This window comes from Pseudopodoces humilis, chromosome 8, assembly GCF_049639895.1.
Source record: "Pseudopodoces humilis isolate 2021_Gansu_Grassland_sample_001 chromosome 8, ASM4963989v1, whole genome shotgun sequence".
Lineage (NCBI taxonomy): Eukaryota > Metazoa > Chordata > Aves > Passeriformes > Paridae > Pseudopodoces > Pseudopodoces humilis.
Window position 1 is genome coordinate 32,733,285 of NC_142207.1, and position 20,608 is coordinate 32,753,892.

General features: G+C 37.6%; 1 protein-coding gene across 15 annotated transcripts in view; it reads left to right on the forward strand.

Annotated features, from left to right (window-relative positions):
* PCNT (pericentrin) overlaps positions 1-20,608 on the forward strand; it is a 71,135-nt gene that overhangs the window by 32,836 nt on the left and 17,691 nt on the right. For 5 of the 15 annotated variants that reach the window (XM_088058678.1, XM_088058683.1, XM_088058686.1 and 2 more), the window contains 15 exons: positions 393-601; positions 1,057-1,283; positions 2,536-2,698; positions 3,179-3,322; positions 3,601-3,639; positions 7,337-7,566; positions 8,016-8,135; positions 8,676-8,696; positions 10,840-11,067; positions 14,099-14,269; positions 15,074-15,226; positions 15,634-15,804; positions 16,066-17,175; positions 19,014-19,538; positions 20,209-20,305. In XM_088058678.1, coding sequence (XP_087914804.1) covers positions 393-601; positions 1,057-1,283; positions 2,536-2,698; positions 3,179-3,322; positions 3,601-3,639; positions 7,337-7,566; positions 8,016-8,135; positions 8,676-8,696; positions 10,840-11,067; positions 14,099-14,269; positions 15,074-15,226; positions 15,634-15,804; positions 16,066-17,175; positions 19,014-19,538; positions 20,209-20,305 — 3,608 coding nt within the window. The remainder of the gene's footprint in view (positions 1-392; positions 602-1,056; positions 1,284-2,535; positions 2,699-3,178; positions 3,323-3,600; positions 3,640-7,336; positions 7,567-8,015; positions 8,136-8,675; positions 8,697-10,839; positions 11,068-14,098; positions 14,270-15,073; positions 15,227-15,633; positions 15,805-16,065; positions 17,176-19,013; positions 19,539-20,208; positions 20,306-20,608) is intronic. The other 10 variants (XM_088058679.1, XM_088058685.1, XM_014257780.2 and 7 more) reach the window with 9 other exon arrangements.

Below are 20,608 nucleotides of genomic sequence, written 5' to 3' on the forward strand. Positions count from 1 at the left end.
TGCTTTTATTTGCAATTTATTTGAGGTTTTCTAAGTTATCAATCTGTTCTGACATTAAGAGCAAGTTGGGTTTTTTTCTTGCTATTTTTCTTGCAGTGTGACGAAGACTTTGGTGTTTTGGGGTTTCTGCTGTCTCTAATCTTGGAAAAATCTAAAAAAATGGAGAGAGGTTCTGTGACCAAGAGGCTTTCAGATGGAGTGGATTGGTTTGATGTGTCATGGGGATGTGTGGATTAGAGAAGCTGTCACGCTGCATAAGCTTCTAGAATTCTCTCTCATATCTTTCAGAAACTGGCTTAGTATTAATCTTAAAACTAAAATATTTTCATAAATAGAAATAGAGCTTTCAAGTGCATGCAATTTTTCAAATGTTCAATATGCTTTTGTTCCAGGGAAAAACTGCGTGAATCTTATCAGCACGTTCTGAAGCTGCTTATGGAAGTGGTGAAGGCCACAATAGTTACTGAGGACCTTATCTGTAGCAAGATTGGTCTTGATGACAGCCTGGCTCTTGGAGATTCTAAAGAAACTCAGAGTATTATGGAAGAAATGGGATTCATGCAGTATTTTAAAGCCAAAGAAAACCATCACCTAGAAAAAGGTGAGTACAAAGCAGCAAACCTGGATGTTGTCAATTAAAATTCTTGAAAACTGCCTTTTCATATCCTTTTGTATGGATGAAGATCAGAAAGAGATTATCTCTTTTTGCAATGTTTGTGTCTTTTAAAGTTGGTCCACACTTAAGATAGTTGTCTACCAGTGTTCTCTCAGTTTAATTCTTTTAATAGTGCAACTATTAAAATGTTGTTAGAAAAGCTTGTATAGATTATAGGGCAGGAAAGATGGACTTGGTGAATGCAGAGTTCCAGGTCCTGATGTATGCACAAGATTCCCAAACCATGTGAAAAACCCTCATGATTTTTCAGCATTGAGTTTTTGATGTGTCCAAGTTTTCATCTCATAGTGCATGTCCAGGACCATGTCACTGCCTGATGTCAGTTATCTGGCTGATACCAGTTTTGTGGCTAGCTGTCACTTTCCTGTGTTTTTCAATAGCTTCCTTGTTTTCAGTAGAGGAGCTGCTTGATGAAACTCTCACAGAACACAACCAGCTGTCTCCAACATCTGACGAGGTGTCCGAGTTGAGCCAGTACTTATGTGAAAGTGTTTTTGCAAAGCCAGAATCGGCGTGTGAAAGTGAAGAAACAATACAGAAAATCTGTCATCGTTTGCACACTGCAGTGGAGAAACTTCTGGAACTGGTTACAGAGTCAACTAAACAAGTAAAGCTTTTTAATCTGTACAGAGTCAGCCTGGTCTAGTGGATGATGTCCCTGCTTATGGCAGGGGTTTGGAACTAGCTGGTCTTTAAAGATCCCTTTCAACACAAACAGTTTTGTGGTTTTGTGTATAACACTGAAAATGTGAAATCAGTTCTAAGTCTTTTAACACATCCTGTGGGGAGGCAATAAATTGTTCACCTTAAGTAGATCTAAACTAGAATTTAAATTAGTTTGGTAACTTCAGGAGACCAGTAGTTTTTTTGAGGGGGTTTTATCCTGCTTCACATTGATGCTTTTTTGACAGTGATAAGCAGGTTCAGGAAAATGCAGTCTACAGCCAAAATGCTTGGGGAAAATGTAGATAGCAGTAAACAAACGTCCTTGTAATTCTATGCTGCTTTAATTCTGACAAAAGGAGATGCACTTAGTATCATAAAAGAACTTGAGTATTTCTATACTGAGTTTTGCAGTGTTTAGACTGCACATCTGGAGTATATGCACAAGCACTGTATACATCTGAGGATTTAATTTAGTGTGACAATAACTAGTTTTTTGGGTACGGAAGTCCCTAATTGAAGAGAAGACGGGAAGGAAAAAAACATGTCTGAAATTAATCTATTCATCAGGTATTTTGTGAAACCCAGATATGTGTGTCTGTATGAAATTTATATTCACCATCTTCAAAAATCCCTCCTAGAATGAGGTGCATAAATTTAATTTTAGGTACTGATGATGGTTCCACTGAGACATAGCTAACTTGTGGTTAAAGCAGTTGCCCAAGCCATGGCAGATCTGGGTTCTAGGTGACCCTCATCAGCTGTGATCCAGGATACTTTGCTTACTGGTGGTATACCTGGGAAACCTGATACATGGACTTCCCTGTCTATTAAAGGTGACTGAATCTCTTGAAGAATTCAAGTGTAAGGATGCTTTAAATTTCAAGTGGCTCAGGGAGTGTCAAGCTGAGCAGTTTAGCTAATAGGGAAGTATTTATTTTTATGAATAGTGAAGAAACATAAGTTCCTAAGCAAGACTTATGGCAAAAATACTGGTATGCAAGGACAGGGATTCACCAAAGTATCCAGAAGTTTTGGGCAAAGTCAGCTTAGTAGTAAAATGAAACTTCAAAACTTGGACCTTAATGTGTAAACATTATTAAAAATTTGAGAAGGTTTTTTGTTGAAATGTCTGCAGTATTATTACCTTGCATGTGCCTCTGAGGTCTGATGCTGGGGAAATTATTCACTTGTAGCTAGAGAAGATGCATGAAAACCATGCACAGTTTGAGGAAGAGTTCAGCCGTTGCAATCGGGAGACCGCCCAGGTGGTGAGTCAGCACCAGGAGCTGATGGAGTGCCTCAGTGAGGAGAGTGAGGCCAAGAACCAGCTGGCACTAGAGCTTCATAAGGCAGAGGGTAAGAAAAGGAAGCTGAGTGAGATTGCAGTGTCGTTTACTCAGAGCTTGTCCCTCCAAGTATCTATGATGTGTGTTGTGTTTCCTGGATTTCTTGGGCTCTAAATCTAACATTTGATCTTACTTTCTGGAGATTCTGTTTCTTCAAACGTCAGCCCTCAGCAGAGGATGTGTTGTAAGCTCATCCCAGGCCATCAAAGCTTAATGATCCCCATTTGAATTCTACAGATTTGGAGACACTTCATGATGTGTCAGCCTCGTAAAATCTTGATAATCTTTGAATACATTAACTAGTACATTTTGTTCCTTAAGATACTTCAAAAGCCTAGCTACAGTATAAACATAAATCATCTTTTAGTTCTTCCTTTTTATGTCACATTCCATTGTTTGGCAAAAACTGTTTACTCATGTTTTCAAGCTGCTTTTTTCCCAGTAGATGAGTTTGTCTATGGCTTTATGTGCATTCTGACTTGGCTTCCAGGCATTATTGAAGGCTATGTTGCAGAAAAAGCTGCGTTAGAAGAGGCCTTAAACCTGAAAGAGGAATCTGAGCGTCGTCTTGTTGTGGAGCTGGAGAACATGCGGGAACGCTTCCAAGAGCTAACCCAGGAGCAAGCAATCCTTGGTGAGTAGAATATAGCATTCTTAGTGCAAAACCAAGTTGTCTCCAGTCAGGGGACATTGCAATGTCCTTCAGTCATGGATCGGAGTTTGGCTTGATGACCAGACTGGTACACAGGTGAGAAAGGCAGAAAGCTCTACACATGTGGATCAAGGTCATCAGGAGCTTCGTGGCACGATGAAGATGAAATGCCTAAAGGTTGGCACAATCTGTGCCAAGAAGATGAAATAGATCACAATGCCCTAATTGTCTTGTACATGTGTCTGTGTTTTGATTTCTAGGAACATCTGTTGCTAATGTAGCACAAAAAGAAGGTTCAGGTTTGTAATGACAAGTGTGGATTTTTTTTTCTTGCCATGTTGCTGTAACACTGAGTGAATGAATTGATAACTTTTATTTTATTTTAACAACGAGGAATAGTACTTAATAATTAGGCCTGACAGGTTATTTGGTTTATAATTATCTTGGCCAAAAAAAGCTATTACTTCTATGATGCAAAATTAGGAATACTCAATTCAATAATGAATATTTGAAATGACAAAGATGTTTTGCTGCCATCAGGCTTAAAGTGCATTGTGCCATTGTCTTTTTATTTGCCAGCTTCATTTTTTTTGAGGGGATGGAGTGGGTTGCAGGCTGGCTGCTTCTAGTGATACAAAGTGGGCTGTAAATGAGGAAATTAATGAGTAAATGAGTACTCATTTATGTATGAATAATGAGTAAATTAAGTTAAAGAACGGACGGAAAAAGAAAAATATTAGAGGTGACATAAAACTTGAGCTAAAAACAGGTACAGCAAGAACTGAAGGACATCTAAGGCAAATGAGAGAAATGTAACTGAATGGATTGGTACATCAGAAAAAAGGAAAGCAGAATGGTAGGGAAGACTAGTAAAGCAATGAAAGAGGAAACCAGAAATAAGCAGGAAGGATTTTGGAAGTCAAGTGCTGTAGTCAAATTTCTAGGTGTCAAATTGAAAGAAAAATTTTTTTCTCCTCCTGAACTGAAGTTTGCATACTGAACTCCTGAGTGGCTAACATTCAGATCTGATAAATTCATAGTTGCCATGATTGTTTTGTGGTCTACTCAAAATATAATTCTCCTACTGTTTTTAGATTAATTTTATTTATAACACATATATAGTCGTAGATTCTTGAATATTCACTGTCTCTTATTTCTGGGCTTTTTCTTTTCCCCAGACAGTGTTAGCTGAGTAAACCAAATCATTCAGGTGAATAAAAATTTATGTAGGTAAATTCCTGTTAGATTCAAACAGCTGCACTGAGCTTTCTTATCCATTACTATATCTTTATGCCTTCTGTCTATTCAGATCTCCCTCAAACACTATTTTTAATTTAGCCTATTTTTGGTATCCAGCTCACTGTCCTGAAATTTGCTGCTGCCCTCTGAATGAGGGGGAATGTAGAACCAAGTTGGTTATGGTGTATTTTGGGATTGACATTCTCCCAAGAGCTGCAGCCCAGCTCTTGCCAGCAGCTTCTCAGAACTTGATCAGTTTTTGCTGCGAGGGCCAAGTCCTGAAATCCATCCCCTTTTCTTCACCCCAGCTATCGGTAGTACTCTTCCTCAGGTTTGAATTTGTTTGTAGTATGTGGAAAATATGATAAATATAAATCATATTGTTTGGAGTTGATTGGCACGGGCTTATTCCTTGAAAAGCTGACATCTCCTCCTGTTTTTCATGTGGAGTACTAATGTGAGTAGAATGGCCTTGCTAATTAAAACTTTTTTTGGAATGGAGCTTGGCATTTGCTAATGATTTTGGGAGTCCTAAGGAGTGTGCTGGAGCCTTTCTGAAGGGGATTTGCATGATGTGAAGTAGCATTAATAAAATAGGTTTGCCCCTACAAAGCAACAAATCTGTGAGCTGATAATCTGTTGGTGTCTTGCTTGAAATTCTATTTATACACTTGGTGAACATGTGCTTAAAAAAAATAAAATTAAAGACTTTGTCAGATTGTGCTTAGAGGTTGCCAAAACTTGATACATGCTTTCTATGAAATACTGCTGATTCCAGGTAAAATCTGTTTGCCTAATTATTTTTGTCAATTAATTTGCATTTCTGTCTGAGAAGGTGATTATGACTGTGTATGTCAGTGTTGCCTCATCAGTATTTTGTTCCTCAAAAACACTAGTGTTCCTCTGGAAGCTAAAAAAGAAGCTATCAACCATGTTCCATAGGATATAGGAGGCAAAATTATTGTGTTTGTTTTCCCAAATCCTAGTTCTTTTCTTTCAGGGTCAGTCTAAATCCATGACTTTCTTTTGGGTGCCTAAATATGTCTAGCACCTGCCGTTGCCCTCCTCTCAGCACCATGTATAAGTAAATTCACTAGGCTGCTCTTTTATTCACATTATTCCCATCTCCTGCTTGGCAAAACACAGCTCTTGGCAAAAGATATTCTCTGTCATGCAGCTATGGCTGGGATTGAGTGTCCTAATGGAATTCACAATATTGTTGGGTTTTGTGATTTTTTTTCTGTTGCATCACATGATGGAAATTATATATATATATAAAATACGTTATATGTACAATAGAGCTCCAAGGGGATTGAGAGAGAAATTAGGGGAGAGTCTTCACTTCATGCATTCTGCCAGAGCCTGAGTACATCCACAACCAAATAAACTTGTGATTATTTATTGTGGTTATTTAAAAATAAAATAAAAAGTAGGAAGTGTGGCACAGTGATTGCACTGTGGTTATTATGTAGGCTATAATTAGTGCTTGGAGTGAAATGTAGTTGGAGTGTAGCTGTAATCTATAACAGGATTGCTGTGGAGCTTGAGAGCTCATGTAGTCAATGCTTTTGTTCCAAACTTCCTTGATTCTCTTTGTCTGGTTTTTTTTTGATTTTCAGAACCAGAGAATTCACATTGACACATCCACTCTTGACATTGTTTTCCATTATCCTCATTGTAGTGACATTTTCCCCAATGTGTATTGTAAATGTTGTTGCATTATTCCAAGCCTGTCACTCTTACCCTTTTATATGTGAACATAGAAATTTTCATGGTTTTTTGCTTAGTATCAAGGGTTTAGAAATGTCATTAAATATCTGTGGATAATGAAGCCCTAGAAAAAATGTTGTAGGTAGGCTGTGGTAGTAAAGATTTTTAAGAGCAGCTTGTAATGACATTAAGCCAGAAATCACATACATTGAATTGGTTATACTTCAAAAAGGGAGTTGACCATTTCAGAAATTGGGCAGAGTGATTTCTTAAGGTCCTTTTTGGATCACAGACTTACCTTTAACCTGTGACAAAAACATTTGAGGTAAATAGTGGAACACTTGAAAAGTAAAATCATGAGCTCTTGCAGGACCTTGCTTTGAAACAAAATAGACAGAATTCTTTTCATTCTCAGTTTACTAACTATATTCACATTGAAGTAGCTTTTCTACAAGAGTGTTCTTGGTAACTTAAATAATCTTTATAACTCTTGATAACTTAAATAATTTCAGCTATGTACATTTCCCTTTTTGGTATTTCTTTTGCAGTCTGCATAAGGAAAATATGTGCCATTTTCTTTCCTTTGTAACCTCAGAACTGGACTGATTTTCTGTAAGCATGATTTTTCTCTGGGTTTTAATCCCCACTCGGGTTCAGAGAAATACAGTAACTTTTTTCCTAGCAGCTGGTTTCAGAGTCAGGCTGGGCAGCAGTGGCCACTAGAAAGATGGGACTGGGTACTGACTAACCAGCATGGCACAAGGAAGGAGTAATGGAGAAATCAGCTCAAGACTGATATTGGATGACTAAGGAGGATCTTGGCATGACAGTTTAGAGGAACAGAGAATTCTGTATTGGATGGCTTGATTAAGGAGATACTTTGATTTAGGCTGGGGCAGTGTAGGATGTCTCTTAGAGCCCACCTCAGGAATAAATATTTTTCTTTGTTTTGATGCTGTCCAAAATATCCAAATTTAGTCTCATCTGAAACATTTGACTTCTGTAGCCTTCACTGACAGCTTTTATTATTTTTGTGTTCTTACTCAGGTCTACTCAAGGAAGTAGAATTTTTGTCAAAGGAGAAACTTGAGCTTCAATGTCAGGCAGAAAAAGACCATTCCAACTTACGCTCTCAGATGAAAGTTTTGGAGGTGGAGCTGGAAGAGCAGCTGTGCAGTAACCAAGACCTGGCTACAAAGTTACTGGAGGTTGCTGAATTAAAACAGCAAATTGAAGTTCTTGAAAAACAGCTTAAAAACCAGCGGCAGTTCATGGATGTAAGTAAGAGACCACATTTTCATGGGTTTGGAGGTGATAAATTCTCATCTTGGCTTGAGACATGGAAGGTGGTTCCCAAAGTGGGCTATTTTCAGTTTTGGTTGAAATTAAGACCTGGGTGTTCTAGTCTCATCAAAGAGGAAAAAAAGTAGAGTTTTCAATTCATTTTCTGTAATACTGCAGGGTAATTTTTTCCTTTTTATTAAATGACAATTGTAGTTTATATGTATGTTGCAGTCAAAAAGGTGCTTTCTTTTTTTTTTCTCTCTAACTGTAGATATGCTTTCAGGACTACTGGAAGGTAGTCTTGATTAATTATTAGTAATCAGTTAATTATTTTTTAAATTAACAGTTTCTTCACCACAAAAATAAACCCCAATTATTTTTGTACTCAAGATTGTAATGAAATCTTCAAAAATATTTTGATTCTCTCTGCTTGCGTTTACAGGAACAAGCCATAGAAAGGGAACATGAACGTGATGATTTTCAGCAGGAAATTCAGAAATTGGAAGAACAGTTAAAACTGTCATCAAAATCACAGACTTCAGGACAGTCCAGAGAGCATAGGGTGAGTAAAATCAGATTTGGTGGCCAATGGAGTTTAATACAATTAAATACCAAAACTGTATGTTTTCGGGGGTCTGGTTCTTGGGAGACTTTTTTTCCTCTGTTAGCCAGAGAGCAGATTTTTCCCCAGCTGATTGAACTATATTTAAGCAATGAGAGTGCATTATATTATTTGTTACAAAGATGGAAAGAACTGTTGCATGTGCTTTACAGTAAAGTTTCTGAGTCTGATTTAAAGGAACCTCTGAGTCTGGCTTTAATGAACCAAGGAGGACAGCACTACAGACACTCCGCTCTAAAAAGCACATCTGAGAAATTACTTCTGGGTTCTAAATGTGTTTATTTTTTCCACCTAAACAATTGAAATAGAGATGTCCTTTGTCTGCGTGCCTCAGCCTATTTAAGTTTATAAATGAGCCTTTGTTTACACATTTTTGTTTGTTTGATGCTTGGCTTCAAAGATTAACTTTTGCTTTTTTTTCCCCTTTTGATTGGTTATTTTTTTTTTGTTTTTTTTTTCACATAAATGAACATTATACAGAACTATGAATTGATTCTACAGGTATGGAAAACAGCATGAATGTCTCTTAACTTTTCTTTCCTTTTTCTTTCAATCCCTTCTAGATATGCTTTAGCTTTTTTCCTCTTCTTGATATGCCAAGGCATGACTCAGTATGACTTGGAGCTAAGGATATAGGTTTTAGGGTGGCAGAAATCTTGCAGGGAATGAAGAACTGCTTTCAGTGTAATTTCCTGTACATAAGTAATTAGCTCTCCTGGCTTACTGCTCAGAGGTGTTGCAGGCAGTTATTCACTGAAACAGCCTCTTGTTATAAAAGGAGAAGTTGAGGTTTGGAGCATGAAACAGAGATACTGGAATAGTGATGATAAAACTGTGCCCTAGCCTTCAGCTTTTGTTTGTGGCCTGGCTCTTATCAAAACTGGTAAAGTTGTTATTTTTAATTTAATTTAATTTTAATAGTTAAATTCATTTCCATCTGCCTATTTATGTATAGTTATGGAATTGTGTGCCTCAGTGTTAGGAGGTGCAATCCTTACCCTTGATATGAATGAATTTCCAGTGTATGAATTTTCCATGCTGGAGGCCATAGCTGGAAAAATTAACACTGTAGCTTTGCAACCTCTCTCAGAAAGGATGAAAACTTACTTGGAGAAAAACCCACAAGGATGGTAACTAGGCAGGTGACATTTGTGGATAGAGTGAGGTATGCAGGCATTCTGTGCCAGGAAATGTCAGCATTTGTTCAGTTGTTTGTTTAACGCAGCTGTAACATCAGTAACTGCTTAACTCACTCTAAGCCAAATCATCTCAAGTAAACTGATTTCTGCATGTAGCAGTTCTAACAAGTTTCCCCCTCTGGTGTTTACTAGATACAGAGTATGTGTAAGTGGGATAATTTTGTGAAAAGAGTGCTGACTGGTTCTTGGGAGCTGCAGTGTGCACTGTGAGAGTGGAGGTTATGTGGAAGTGTTTTCTTAGCTACAGGATCACAGCACTAGCTCTCTAGCAATGTGGTGTTAAAAACACGTTTTTTATGTCTGAAGTGTCATAGTTTGGGGATTCTGATGCCAAAATTTTGTAGCATTAGAAAGATTAGACTTCTAGAAGATTTTTCTATACCCAAAAACTTCACTGTAAGACCTGTGTTATGGTTAGCAGTGCTTAGTTGCTGATGAGATGAGAAGGGAGTAAGATACATGCACAATCAAGGGAAGGTTTATGCCTATAAGCAGTTTGAAGATGTAATTTTCATAACTTCTGGTTTTCTTAACCAGTCTCCTACATTCTCCCTGCTTATTAATTTGACTCCTCTGTTTGCTCGAGCATATCTTCCTGCTTTAGTAAAATCTGCACAATACTTTGAAGATATAAAGATCTATGTTAATGCAAAGAATTTTTATTTCATAATGTTGAAGTGGGATTTACATCAATTCAGACACTTCTTGATGAACAAAACATTTATTTTGTAAAATCCCCTTTTCCTTGCTCATGGGTATTGACCAAATTACTTCTCCATTCCCACTGCTTTCCTGCCTGAGCTTGCTTTCACTATGCTAAATGACTTTATCACACCCTGAGATAGTCTGTCTGTCACACCAAAGCTCCTAGCCTTGCCTTCACTTTGATTACTGGGATGAATGACTGTTTTCCTGCAGCTAAAATTCAAAATTTGTATCGTCTTCATATTTAAGTTATTGTTGGAAAGAGAAGTACCTGTCCTATGTTGACTCCTGGGAATCTCTGACTGCATATTTATCCTTCAGTTCTTGGTATCTTCCTTTAAACTGGAATTCCTTGGAATATTGGAAGAGGGTTCTGAGGGTTCATAATCCAATGCTATTATGAATAACTCGTGTAATCTTAATGGATCTGTAATCTCATAACCAACTAACCCTGTCACCAAAAGGCTCCTTTGAGAGTTTACCTTCATCCTAGTACTTTGAGAGTACTGCAGATGTTGAGAGACTAATCAAACTAAGAGCTGCTGCATTTGGAAAACAGGATTTCAGAAAAAAAAGCTAACTCTTCCTACTTTCTGTGTTTAGTTTTATTTTCACCTGGGATTTTAGCACCACTTTAATCCATAGTAAAATTTGCTTTAATGTGAAATGATTCTTGCTTTCAACTGGCAGGAAATTTGTTCATATTGCCTGAATATCTGTATACTATGATCTCTATGTAGGTAGAATCTTTGCAAGCAGAAATAAAAGAGAAGATGGATGATTACAATAAACTGTTACTGGAAAAGGAGCGAAAACACCAAGAAATTGCAGCTCGTGATACAGAGATAGAAAAACTGGTGGCACAGATCCAAGAGCTGAAGCTTAGTGGTGCTGAGGTCTCAAAGACAGTACACAGCTTGGAACAACAGCTGCAGAAAATGAAGAAAGTGGAAACTGAACTGAAACAGGTAATTTTTAAATCCTTATTTAAATGGGATTTGCATTACATGACAGTGGCTCTGTGGGGATTGTCAGTAGTGTTTACGACAGTGTCTGGCACCCAGTGGTGAGTTAAACTGGTGTATTAATGGCACATATCACAGCCAGAGTTTTAAATAATCTCTGGTTCTACAAACTCTGAAGTCCATTATAAAGGCTTAAGTACTACTTGTAAGTAGTATGTACTTTAGATATTACTTACAAGACTTAAGTAAGACTTATTCAAAGTCCTACTATGGAGGCTGCTTTTGACAGTTGTCATGTTTGCTCCTTCAGAGCTGCTCTTGTGCTTGTCTAGAAGTTTCTGAGAAGGTGATGTTACTGAATATCAAACATTGAGGGTCTTCAATAAGTACCTGTGTTTAAAATCAAAGTATCTTAATCTGTAGCCCTTGTTGCTCTGTGTCTGAAGCCAGATCTGTTTGCCATAGTCCAAAACTTCTACCAGTTTGTTACTACTACAGAGGTAATCACAGCCTACAGTTAAGAATTACAATCCATGTAGCAAATGTTACTAAACATCTGAGTAACTTTTTCTACCATCTGAAACTGAATGTTCAGTGTCCTCCCAATAATTTTCCATGGTTGAGTATTGTTTAAAGCTTTGTGGAGATCTTGTTGTGTACAGTTTTGTAAGAGGTTTTAAGAAGGTGGAGTCAGACTAGAAGGTGCAAATGAAAGGATGAGAAGATAGGCATATAAACAAAGGAAATTCCAATTAAATGGAAGGGGGAAGTGTTCACACTGGGGGCAGCCACTCCTTAAAGGAAGCTCAGAGTGGCAGTGGTGTCTCTGGGAGATACGAGAATTGCTTTGAGTCAGAGAACTCTAAAGACCTTTCTGAGCTTAATTTTTTCTGTGGTTTTATCCAAACATAAAAAGCCATGCCCATTTACTCTCTGTCTGCCTCAGAGTGGATGGAGACTGTGGTGCTGCTTGGTGTTGGCAAATTGCTCTTTCCTCTGGAATACTGGCTTGCTGTTAAAGAGGCTTTCTCTATCCATGTGAGTTCAGAATATTCTTTTGGTTGTGTGAATGTCCCCATCAATTGGTGTTTTGGAAATATCTTAAATAAATAAACTCAGACACTTTAGAGTTTGGGTTTTCTTTTTTTTTTTACCCAGAAACTAATTCATCCAATCTAAACAAGGTTGTACTATTCAATTTGCCACGTGAAAGCACTGTAATAGCTTGTCTTGAAGCAATTTTGTGCAGTAAATAAGGTCCAATGGAGCTCTAAGAACAATTACATGCCATGGCATTTTTCTGCAAAAGTACACTTGATGTGAATAGTAATTGCAGAGTTTTATTGTCCCCCATATTCCAACATATGAAAAATGCATGTATTGCAGGTGATGGAGAAATAAGAAATAGGTCTGGAAATAGAATGTCTTGAATATAGAACAGTTTGTGAGGAATACTGAGTAAAGTCACAGCTAATAGGTTCATTTGGCCCTACTGATGTGCATGGAGCAGGTCTTTGTTCTATCCTGCCCCAGTTCCTTCCAGTGGTTCAGGTTGTTGATATGTAACATTGAAGCTCCTGGGTAGGGTTGTGTTGGAAGGACCGTTCATCCTTTTGCTTGAGATCTAAGAAGTGGGGCTAATTTAGGGAGTCTGCTCTGCTGTGGATTTTGGGATTCATGGAAGAAGACACCACATTAGACTACATGTGAATGACCACCCAGAAAGTACAGTGGAGGTATGTTATATAAAGCCCTGATTTTTGCCTAGTTTGCCACTTGATTTTGCCGAGTTGCTGTAGCAACCTCAGGACATGGCAACTGGAGAATGCCAGGAGGAACTGAACTCCTGTGTGCAGAGCTGAACTGACACTGCACACTTGGCTGTCCAGAAAGGCAGGGCAGCCCACTTCTGCAGTGGTCTGGATTGCACAGTGTTGCTGAAGGGTTTAGGTCAGTGATCACTGTGGTTTGGGTAATGTTTTCAGTTGATAAAAACCAAAAAAGGCTCTGCTGTTGCTTGGGGTTTGGTTTGATTTTGTGTGTCCTTTCCTGAGGCATTGCCAGAGGGGCTGGTTGATATCACAGGTTTCATGCAAGGGCAAGAAAAATTTCTGGTTTTCCTTTACCTTTTGATACTGTGGCACAGCATTAACTTTGCAATTTATTTTTATTTTTTTAATTGCTACTACTTTAAGTTTAGAATCAGAAGATGGTAGCTATGTGCACTGAGTCTTAAATCTCTTGAACTAGAGAAAAGATGGTTAAATTTATGTATGTTTTTACAAATCACACAATGAGTCTAAAATAACCTATTAAAGATACGTGCATTAAACTATGGGCAGAGTAAATGTTGAACAGCAGAGGCAATTACTGCCTTAGGCTTCTTATCAAGATTTCCTTTACTGTATTAAGTACAGATATGTATGCTTATTGTTTGGACAGTTCCCAGGTGAACCTTTCCTCCTTGGACTGACTCAGCTCCTGAGAAGGACTGTGAGAGAAAGAGGATCAAAAACCAATTTTTTAGAAATAAAATAAGCTATGATAGCTTAGCAGATCGCAGGTTGGACAAACTCAGTGCTGTTTTATCACGTTCTGACTGAACTTGATGTATTTGTGAGTAGGTTTTGATCTACCCAGAACTCTTCATTTCTTAAATTGTGTTCATCTATCAAATTTAGTTTGGCACATATATGGTATCATAATAAATTTGGAAATGGCTACAAGAACAAGATGTTAGGTTCTTATACATATAAAATGCTATGTAACTGAGAAAGTATAATTTATCACTGAATGCTAAATTTTCAGAAGTTGTTAAAATTGGATTACAAAAAATAAAGGGGTAAAAACCTATAATGAGCTAAAAACACTCAGTTGTTTTGAATTGCTATTTCTTTATAGCCCACTGGGATTATGTACTTCTTGTACTGGGTGTGTCAGGGTTGATGAAGTGTTTCAGCAGGACTGCTCTGGTTAAGGAGGTTTGTATATTGACAGCACTTAATTCTAACATGAAAAAAAAAACATTTTTCAGGATAAAGAGGCATTGCAACAGCAGCAGTACAATAACCTGATCCAGATCTCTGCCCTGCAGTCTAAACTGGATGAAGCGAGGCACCGAGTGCCAGTGGATGGCAGTTCTGCCCTGCTGCTGAAGGAGCAGCTACAGGCAGAGCAGGAAGCACTTCAGGTCAAGGACAGAGAGGTGAGAGCTTTGGGAGAGCTCTACAGACTTTGAGTTGCTTTGGCCTCAACCTTCCTATTCCTTGCTCTGTTCTTTGTGTCCATCTCCCTTCCTGCTGGAAACCATTTCATGATGATTCACGTAACTTTTGAGAGTGGTCAGTACCAGTTGTAAACTGATTTTCCTTTCCTTCCAAAGTTGAAGTAGGTACATAAGTTTTTGTTTGCGAGTGAGAGATAATTCTTTTAAGACCAGAAAGGGCAATTACCCATAATGGTGTAATTTAACCCGTTTTGAGAGAATGTTTGTGGTGAGTTTTTGTGTCAAGTTAAGAAGAAACAGAGAAACTACTCACAATATCTGGAACTCTTATTGGATTTACACGTATAAATGCATACACAACCCCACTGTATGTTTATATTATTATCTCATTTCTGGCTTCTGGGAGGACAAGGATGGTGTTTATATTGACTGCTTGTCATTGTTGCACATCAAATGCTAATATGTCTCATCAAATGACATCAGTCAAGCCTTGATCACTCACAATACAGATTAATGGATCTTTTGTGAACAGGTAGATTTCTTTAAAAAAGAAACCAGAAACCCACCTTTGCAGTACTTTGGTTTTGCAGGTGAGGAGCTGGAATACAAGCTTCTCACTCTTTTTGTCTTTTATATGTTTTACTAATGCAGGCTAATTAGAGTTTAAATCATTGAATTTGCTGAAGTAATTTCTTGTGATTAAATAATACAATAAACAAAGTTTTATCTTGGAGGACTTAATTGAAACAACTATGCTATCTATTTATTTTTAATTTTTTTTAGATTGCAAGCTTACTAGACCAGGTAGAACAATACAAAGATAACTTGAGCAAGAAAGATGAGGAGATATTGCAGCTGAAATTGCAATTAGAGATACAAAAAAACTTAAGCACTTCCAACATCATTGAGCTTCAGGCAGAGAATGCACACTTACAGGTAAGTTCCTCTAGCTTTAGTGCACCACTTAAAATGTCAGAGACCTGCTTTCTTGAGTGTTGAGGTCTTCATCTCATGATGTTGTAATCAGAGATTTGGGTTGTTTCTCTTGCTATCAGCATGTGGCATTATCTTTATAAGACTAAAGCTTCCCAGTATTCTAGATTCATGCTTGTAGCATTTTCTTCTACAGTGATTTGATTTAAATCAAAAGCTGACGTTATTTTCTGGGTTGGGGCAGTCTAATATAGTAGTGCAAACCCAAAGAAGCTGTAGTTGTGTTCCTGAGCTTTTCACCGTTTTAGTAAAGAGCAGAATGTTTAAATAAAGCCTCTAGTTCTGTTCTGCTGTTAGGTGGAGAGAGAAATTCAGTCCTTTCTAAAAAGGTTTTTGTTTTTTCTGGTCAGGAGGATCTAACAAAACTTGATGTGAAGCCAAGCAAGGACCTGGGAATTAGTGATTTCTCAGCTCTGTCATTACCACAAGCACTGCTTGAAGAAAAGAATCAAGAAATTGATCATTTGAATGAGCAGATGAAGAGACTTCAGCATGAGCTGCAGAATGCTCTGGAGAATAAAGTAAGAGTGCTTACTGTATGTTCATTGCTTGATTTTTAGGGGAATCAAGGTGTGCAGATTCTTATTGTAAATTAAATCTGTTTGATAATTCTCTCAGGAAAGTAGAGATTATTCTGAGAAATTACCAGCTGAAATGTATGGTTCTTCCTGCTGTTAAATGTGTGATTTAATGCCTGTGTGATTGAGAAGAGAAATATAAACTCTGTGTGCAATAATAATTGCCTACATAGAGCAGCATTCAGTCCTTATCCTTTTGCTTAGATTGCAGAAGACCAAAAGCCTGAAATTGAAGAACTGAGGTCACTGGTTGAGCACCTTCGCCTTGACCAGGAGAGGCTGCGTAAGGACAAGGATGAAGAGGTGGAGCAGCTCCATGAAGTAATTGAGAAGCTTCATAAAGAACTGTCACAATTTGGACCAGTATGTCATGAAGATAGTGACAACCAGGTTTATTTCTATGAAGTTCCATTGGAGAAGTCAGTGGAAAACCTTCAGAATGAGTTGAAGGGACTGGTAGCTTGTCAAGGTGATGCTGATCCAAACAGAAGAAACGAATCAGTACTCTCCAAAGTGAGAGAACTTCAGGAGGAACTGGAGCTTGTCTCAGCTTCTAAAGAAGCTCTGCAGCAGCAACTGGAAAAAAAGGAATTGCAGCTCAAAACAGAAGTGGAAATTTTGGAGAAAAAATGCCAACAGTTGCAAAAGTCATCAGAGCAGTCTGTTGCAGAGCTCACCTCCCTAAGAATCCAGCACCAGGCACTTCAGGAAGAATACAGTGTTTCCCAAACTCGTTTGTCTCAGAAAGAGGCTGAGACAAAGATGATTACATCTCAAGTTCAAGAACTTGAAGATAAGGTGAGAGAAAGGGAAGCAGATATTCTAGAGAAAGAGATGCAAATTAAGACAATGGCAGATCAAAGAGAAGCTGATGTAACTGAGCTGCAGTACTTAACAGAAAAGGCAGTAGAGCTCCAAACAGAGCTGGAAAAGAGAGGTGCAAGTCAGGCACAAGATGTTTACAGTCTTCAGTTAGAAGTTTCTAGACTTGATTTCCAGGTGCAAGGACTGAATCAGAAAGAAGTAGCCCATCTGAAAGAAATCAAGGAACTGCAAGGGAGCACTGCACAACTGAAAGGTGAAATCAAAGCCCATATCAAAGAGCTCGAAGCCTTACGATTGGAAAGAGCTGAAGTTCTTTCACAGTTGGAGTCTTCCAAGCTGGCAGAGCAAGTAGGTCACGAAGAGACTAAATTTCTCAATCCATTGTGCCAGAGTAAAAGAAAAGATGTAGCCTTTAAAACTGGAATGCAGGAATTAGAAACAAATATTGATCAGTCATTTGGAGTATTGGCTTCCCCTACGGCTAAACTGGTACATTATTTGATTTTTAATAGTATTATTTGTTGTAGAGGTTTTTTTAGAATAATCTATTTCTAGATTAATAGAATAAATTTTCCCCATTTTACTCTATTTTGCCTGTGAGAGTAGTTAGTAAGTGATATCCCTTCTTTCTTTTCCATCTGTAAGCTCTTCCCAGCTTTTTTTTTCCTCCTGATCTATTGAGGATGGAGAGTGAGAGGGTGGGCATCTGCAAGCTGAACAATGAGCTCACAGTGAGCTACCAAGACTGTTTGCAATTCTTCATGCCTGTATTGGAGAACTACTAGAAAACACTTCATCATGTCTCCTTCTCTTTTCAGAAATCCTTTTTTACTGTAACTCCTTCATGTAATTATTCTGAATCTTTTCTAGAACCATTTGCTCCAAGTAACCTCTAATCTTCTTAAATTCTTCTTAAGTCACTCAATTTTAGAAAGCAGTAGTACCCAGGTGACCCTTTTTTCAGGGAGCTGTAGAAATCTGTCATACACCAAGTTACTGTCTTTAAAGGCTGGCTTACAGAGGTGATAAGTGCTAGTTAAGAGGGTTTATATGAAGTATTTGAGTATACAGGAAAGGAGAAACATTCAGTGTCAGATTATGTGGATTTTTCAGGGCCCTGCTTGGCAGTATGTTATAATAATCATCCAAGGTAGATGACTTATTTAAAGAAATGATAGGATAATTGTTATGTGAAATGACATGTTTATTTTTAAAGCAGAAATGGAGAGTGTAGCTATGCAAAACATGTGATCATTGCTGGTGTTTATATTTTTATTTGCCTGGAAGTTCAAGTTTGGAGCAGTGCCATCAGTGCCTGGGTGGCACTATACATTCAGGGTCTGCCCCAGAAACCTCTCAGGAAAAGGAAATAGGTAGGAAAAGTGATAAATGACCCATGCAGTTTGATGTACTTCAGACCATGGAATGTGTCTGTACAAGGCAGCAGACTTCCAGTCCAGTAGCTACTGGATCATGTTGTTTATACAGGTATGGATTGTCAGATCCCTGTTTAAAAAACAGAAGTAATTTAGGATCCAGTAAAGAGAAAATTGATAACATTTTGAAGGATATCAGGGAATACTAGCATGCTGGGGGCAGTTAAATGATGTAAAAATCACTTTTCAAGTAGAAGTTCAGCCTCTGAAAGGTTTAAATTGATGTTTGTATGTCAGTATGTGTATTTCCATATTTAAGTGCTAGAAGTTTTTAAGTAGGCTGAGGAAAGATAATTACCAAAGTTGAAGAATATGTTGAATCAAAGTAAAGAAACACCATGTCTTCAGGCATTCATTACTATAGACTTTTACTATGGATCTAGCTCATCCTAGTACTAGAAAATGTATGGTACAGTATTCTTAAAGGAGCAAAGAATCCCTCCTGCAGTTATGCTTGGGTTCCAAAGTGGAAACAATGTGAAAATCAGGAAATGTATTAAAATGAAAGCTGAAGGAGCAGCAAAAAGAGTTAAATCCTAGCAGCTAGTACTAGTCTTAAAACAGATGATTAAGTGGGATAATTAACACAAAAGGATTAAGATGATGGTCTAAAATGAGAGGGATAACAATTATTCACTGTATCTGACAATAGGTGTGGAGGATGAAACCAAATTTCCATGCTGACAGGTTTAAAATAAACTAAAAAGGGCATTATTTAGACTCAGTCACAGAATCAGAGGTTAAAAGAGTAATTTTATCTTAAAATTACTTAGATAAAGCGATTGGAGGAAAAATCAATCAATTCTAAAAGGTCTTTAAGTGTATGTTTCTCAGTTAGCAAAATCATACTCAAATTCCATTAAACAATTAATATGTGTTATTTCATTATAGGAAAAAGATGAAGTTATGTTTGACTTGACAATTGACAACAAAAATCCAAAAATGCAGATTAAGCAATCACAAGAAAATATCTTGTGCCAGGAGTTGGACATGATCTGCAGCTCAGAAGGGGATCAAGATTTGAAAAAGCATTGCCAGCAAATGTTGGCAATTCATCAAACTCCTGATTCACCAAAACACAATTTGAACACAGACAAAGAGACTCCAAAAAATTTCCAGAATTTAATTGCAAGTATGTCTTCATGGGGCTCGCCTGAGATCATGAGAAAACAAGATATAAGCATGGAACTTCAGCCAGTGCTTCATCTGACACCCTTCTCAGAAGCTGAAAACACAGATTTTCAAATTGTGCACACAAGGTCATCCCTGCAAGGAGATAATTCCATATCACTGGGATATTCTAACCTGGATGAAAATGGCAGTGGGGATGCAGCAGTGGGAGCAGATAGAAAATCCCCAGCTTTCTCTGAAAGTACCTATTCTGTTGATGATGATGAAGATATGGTGAAGTTTCTGGTAAGTGATATTTCATGTCTGATTTAATTCTTATTAAACAAGACTCCTCAGCCCTGTCCCCCTGTGATCATTGAGGGGCCACGGGCTTCAAGTAATAGAAACCTACACAGTGCTGGGAGTAGGTCCAGTGAAGTTCTGGATATACAATTATTAGTTCCTCTCTTACTGTGATAATAACAGATAAATTTGTGATAACACTTAATGTGTCAGTAATTGAGCTAAAGCTGTAAAACCTTTGCTACCACAGTACTCAGTGCCCTATAACAGCTCCCCACTTCAACAGTCTGAAGAGGCTCTTTCAAAACTAGAGAATTGAGGCTTTTCCTTTTAATGGCAATATTTTATATATTGTCTGTGTTCTGTAATTTCACTGGAAGATAAAGTCTGTACTTAAGAAAATTTATCTTTGGCTGTATATTTTTTTTGCCTTGCTTTGATGGGTAGTTAAATATAAATATATATATCTTAAGACTATTAAAAGAGAAAAAAGTTGAGATGGAATGGCTTCCAGAGAGCACCAAGGTTGCATTAATCATGGTATTTGCCATCTCTAGCACTTGGATCAAGTAGGCATTTGCTAAAATTCACACTATTAAAAAAGTTGTCATAAATGCAGAAACCAACAGCTACATTCAGAAAACCAAAGTAACATGAAAAATTAATTTTCAAGCAGATGAGAGAAGCTGATAATCTGACTTTAACCCCTTCTGATATACAAGATGATGAAAGATCAAGAGCATCTGTGATGAGTGATGGGTGTGGCAGCAGTAAGTTGAACTTTGTAGATTATTTTTATCTTCAGTATTGAAACATGTTTTAATATGTTTCTCCCATTTTCTTTTACTTGGATAAAACGTGGGTCTTTTATTGGAAAGTTATGCCTTAGGCTGGTGGTTTTTTATTTAGAAACATACATGTATATGTGTACATATCTATATTGTGCCTGCTTTTACCTTTTCATGTACATACAGGACAGAGGCAGGGGGTTTAAGTGAGTCCTGATTTAACTCCAACACTTTTCTCTGGTTCTAAAGGCAACTTAATGATTTTTAACTTGTTTAAGTTAGTTA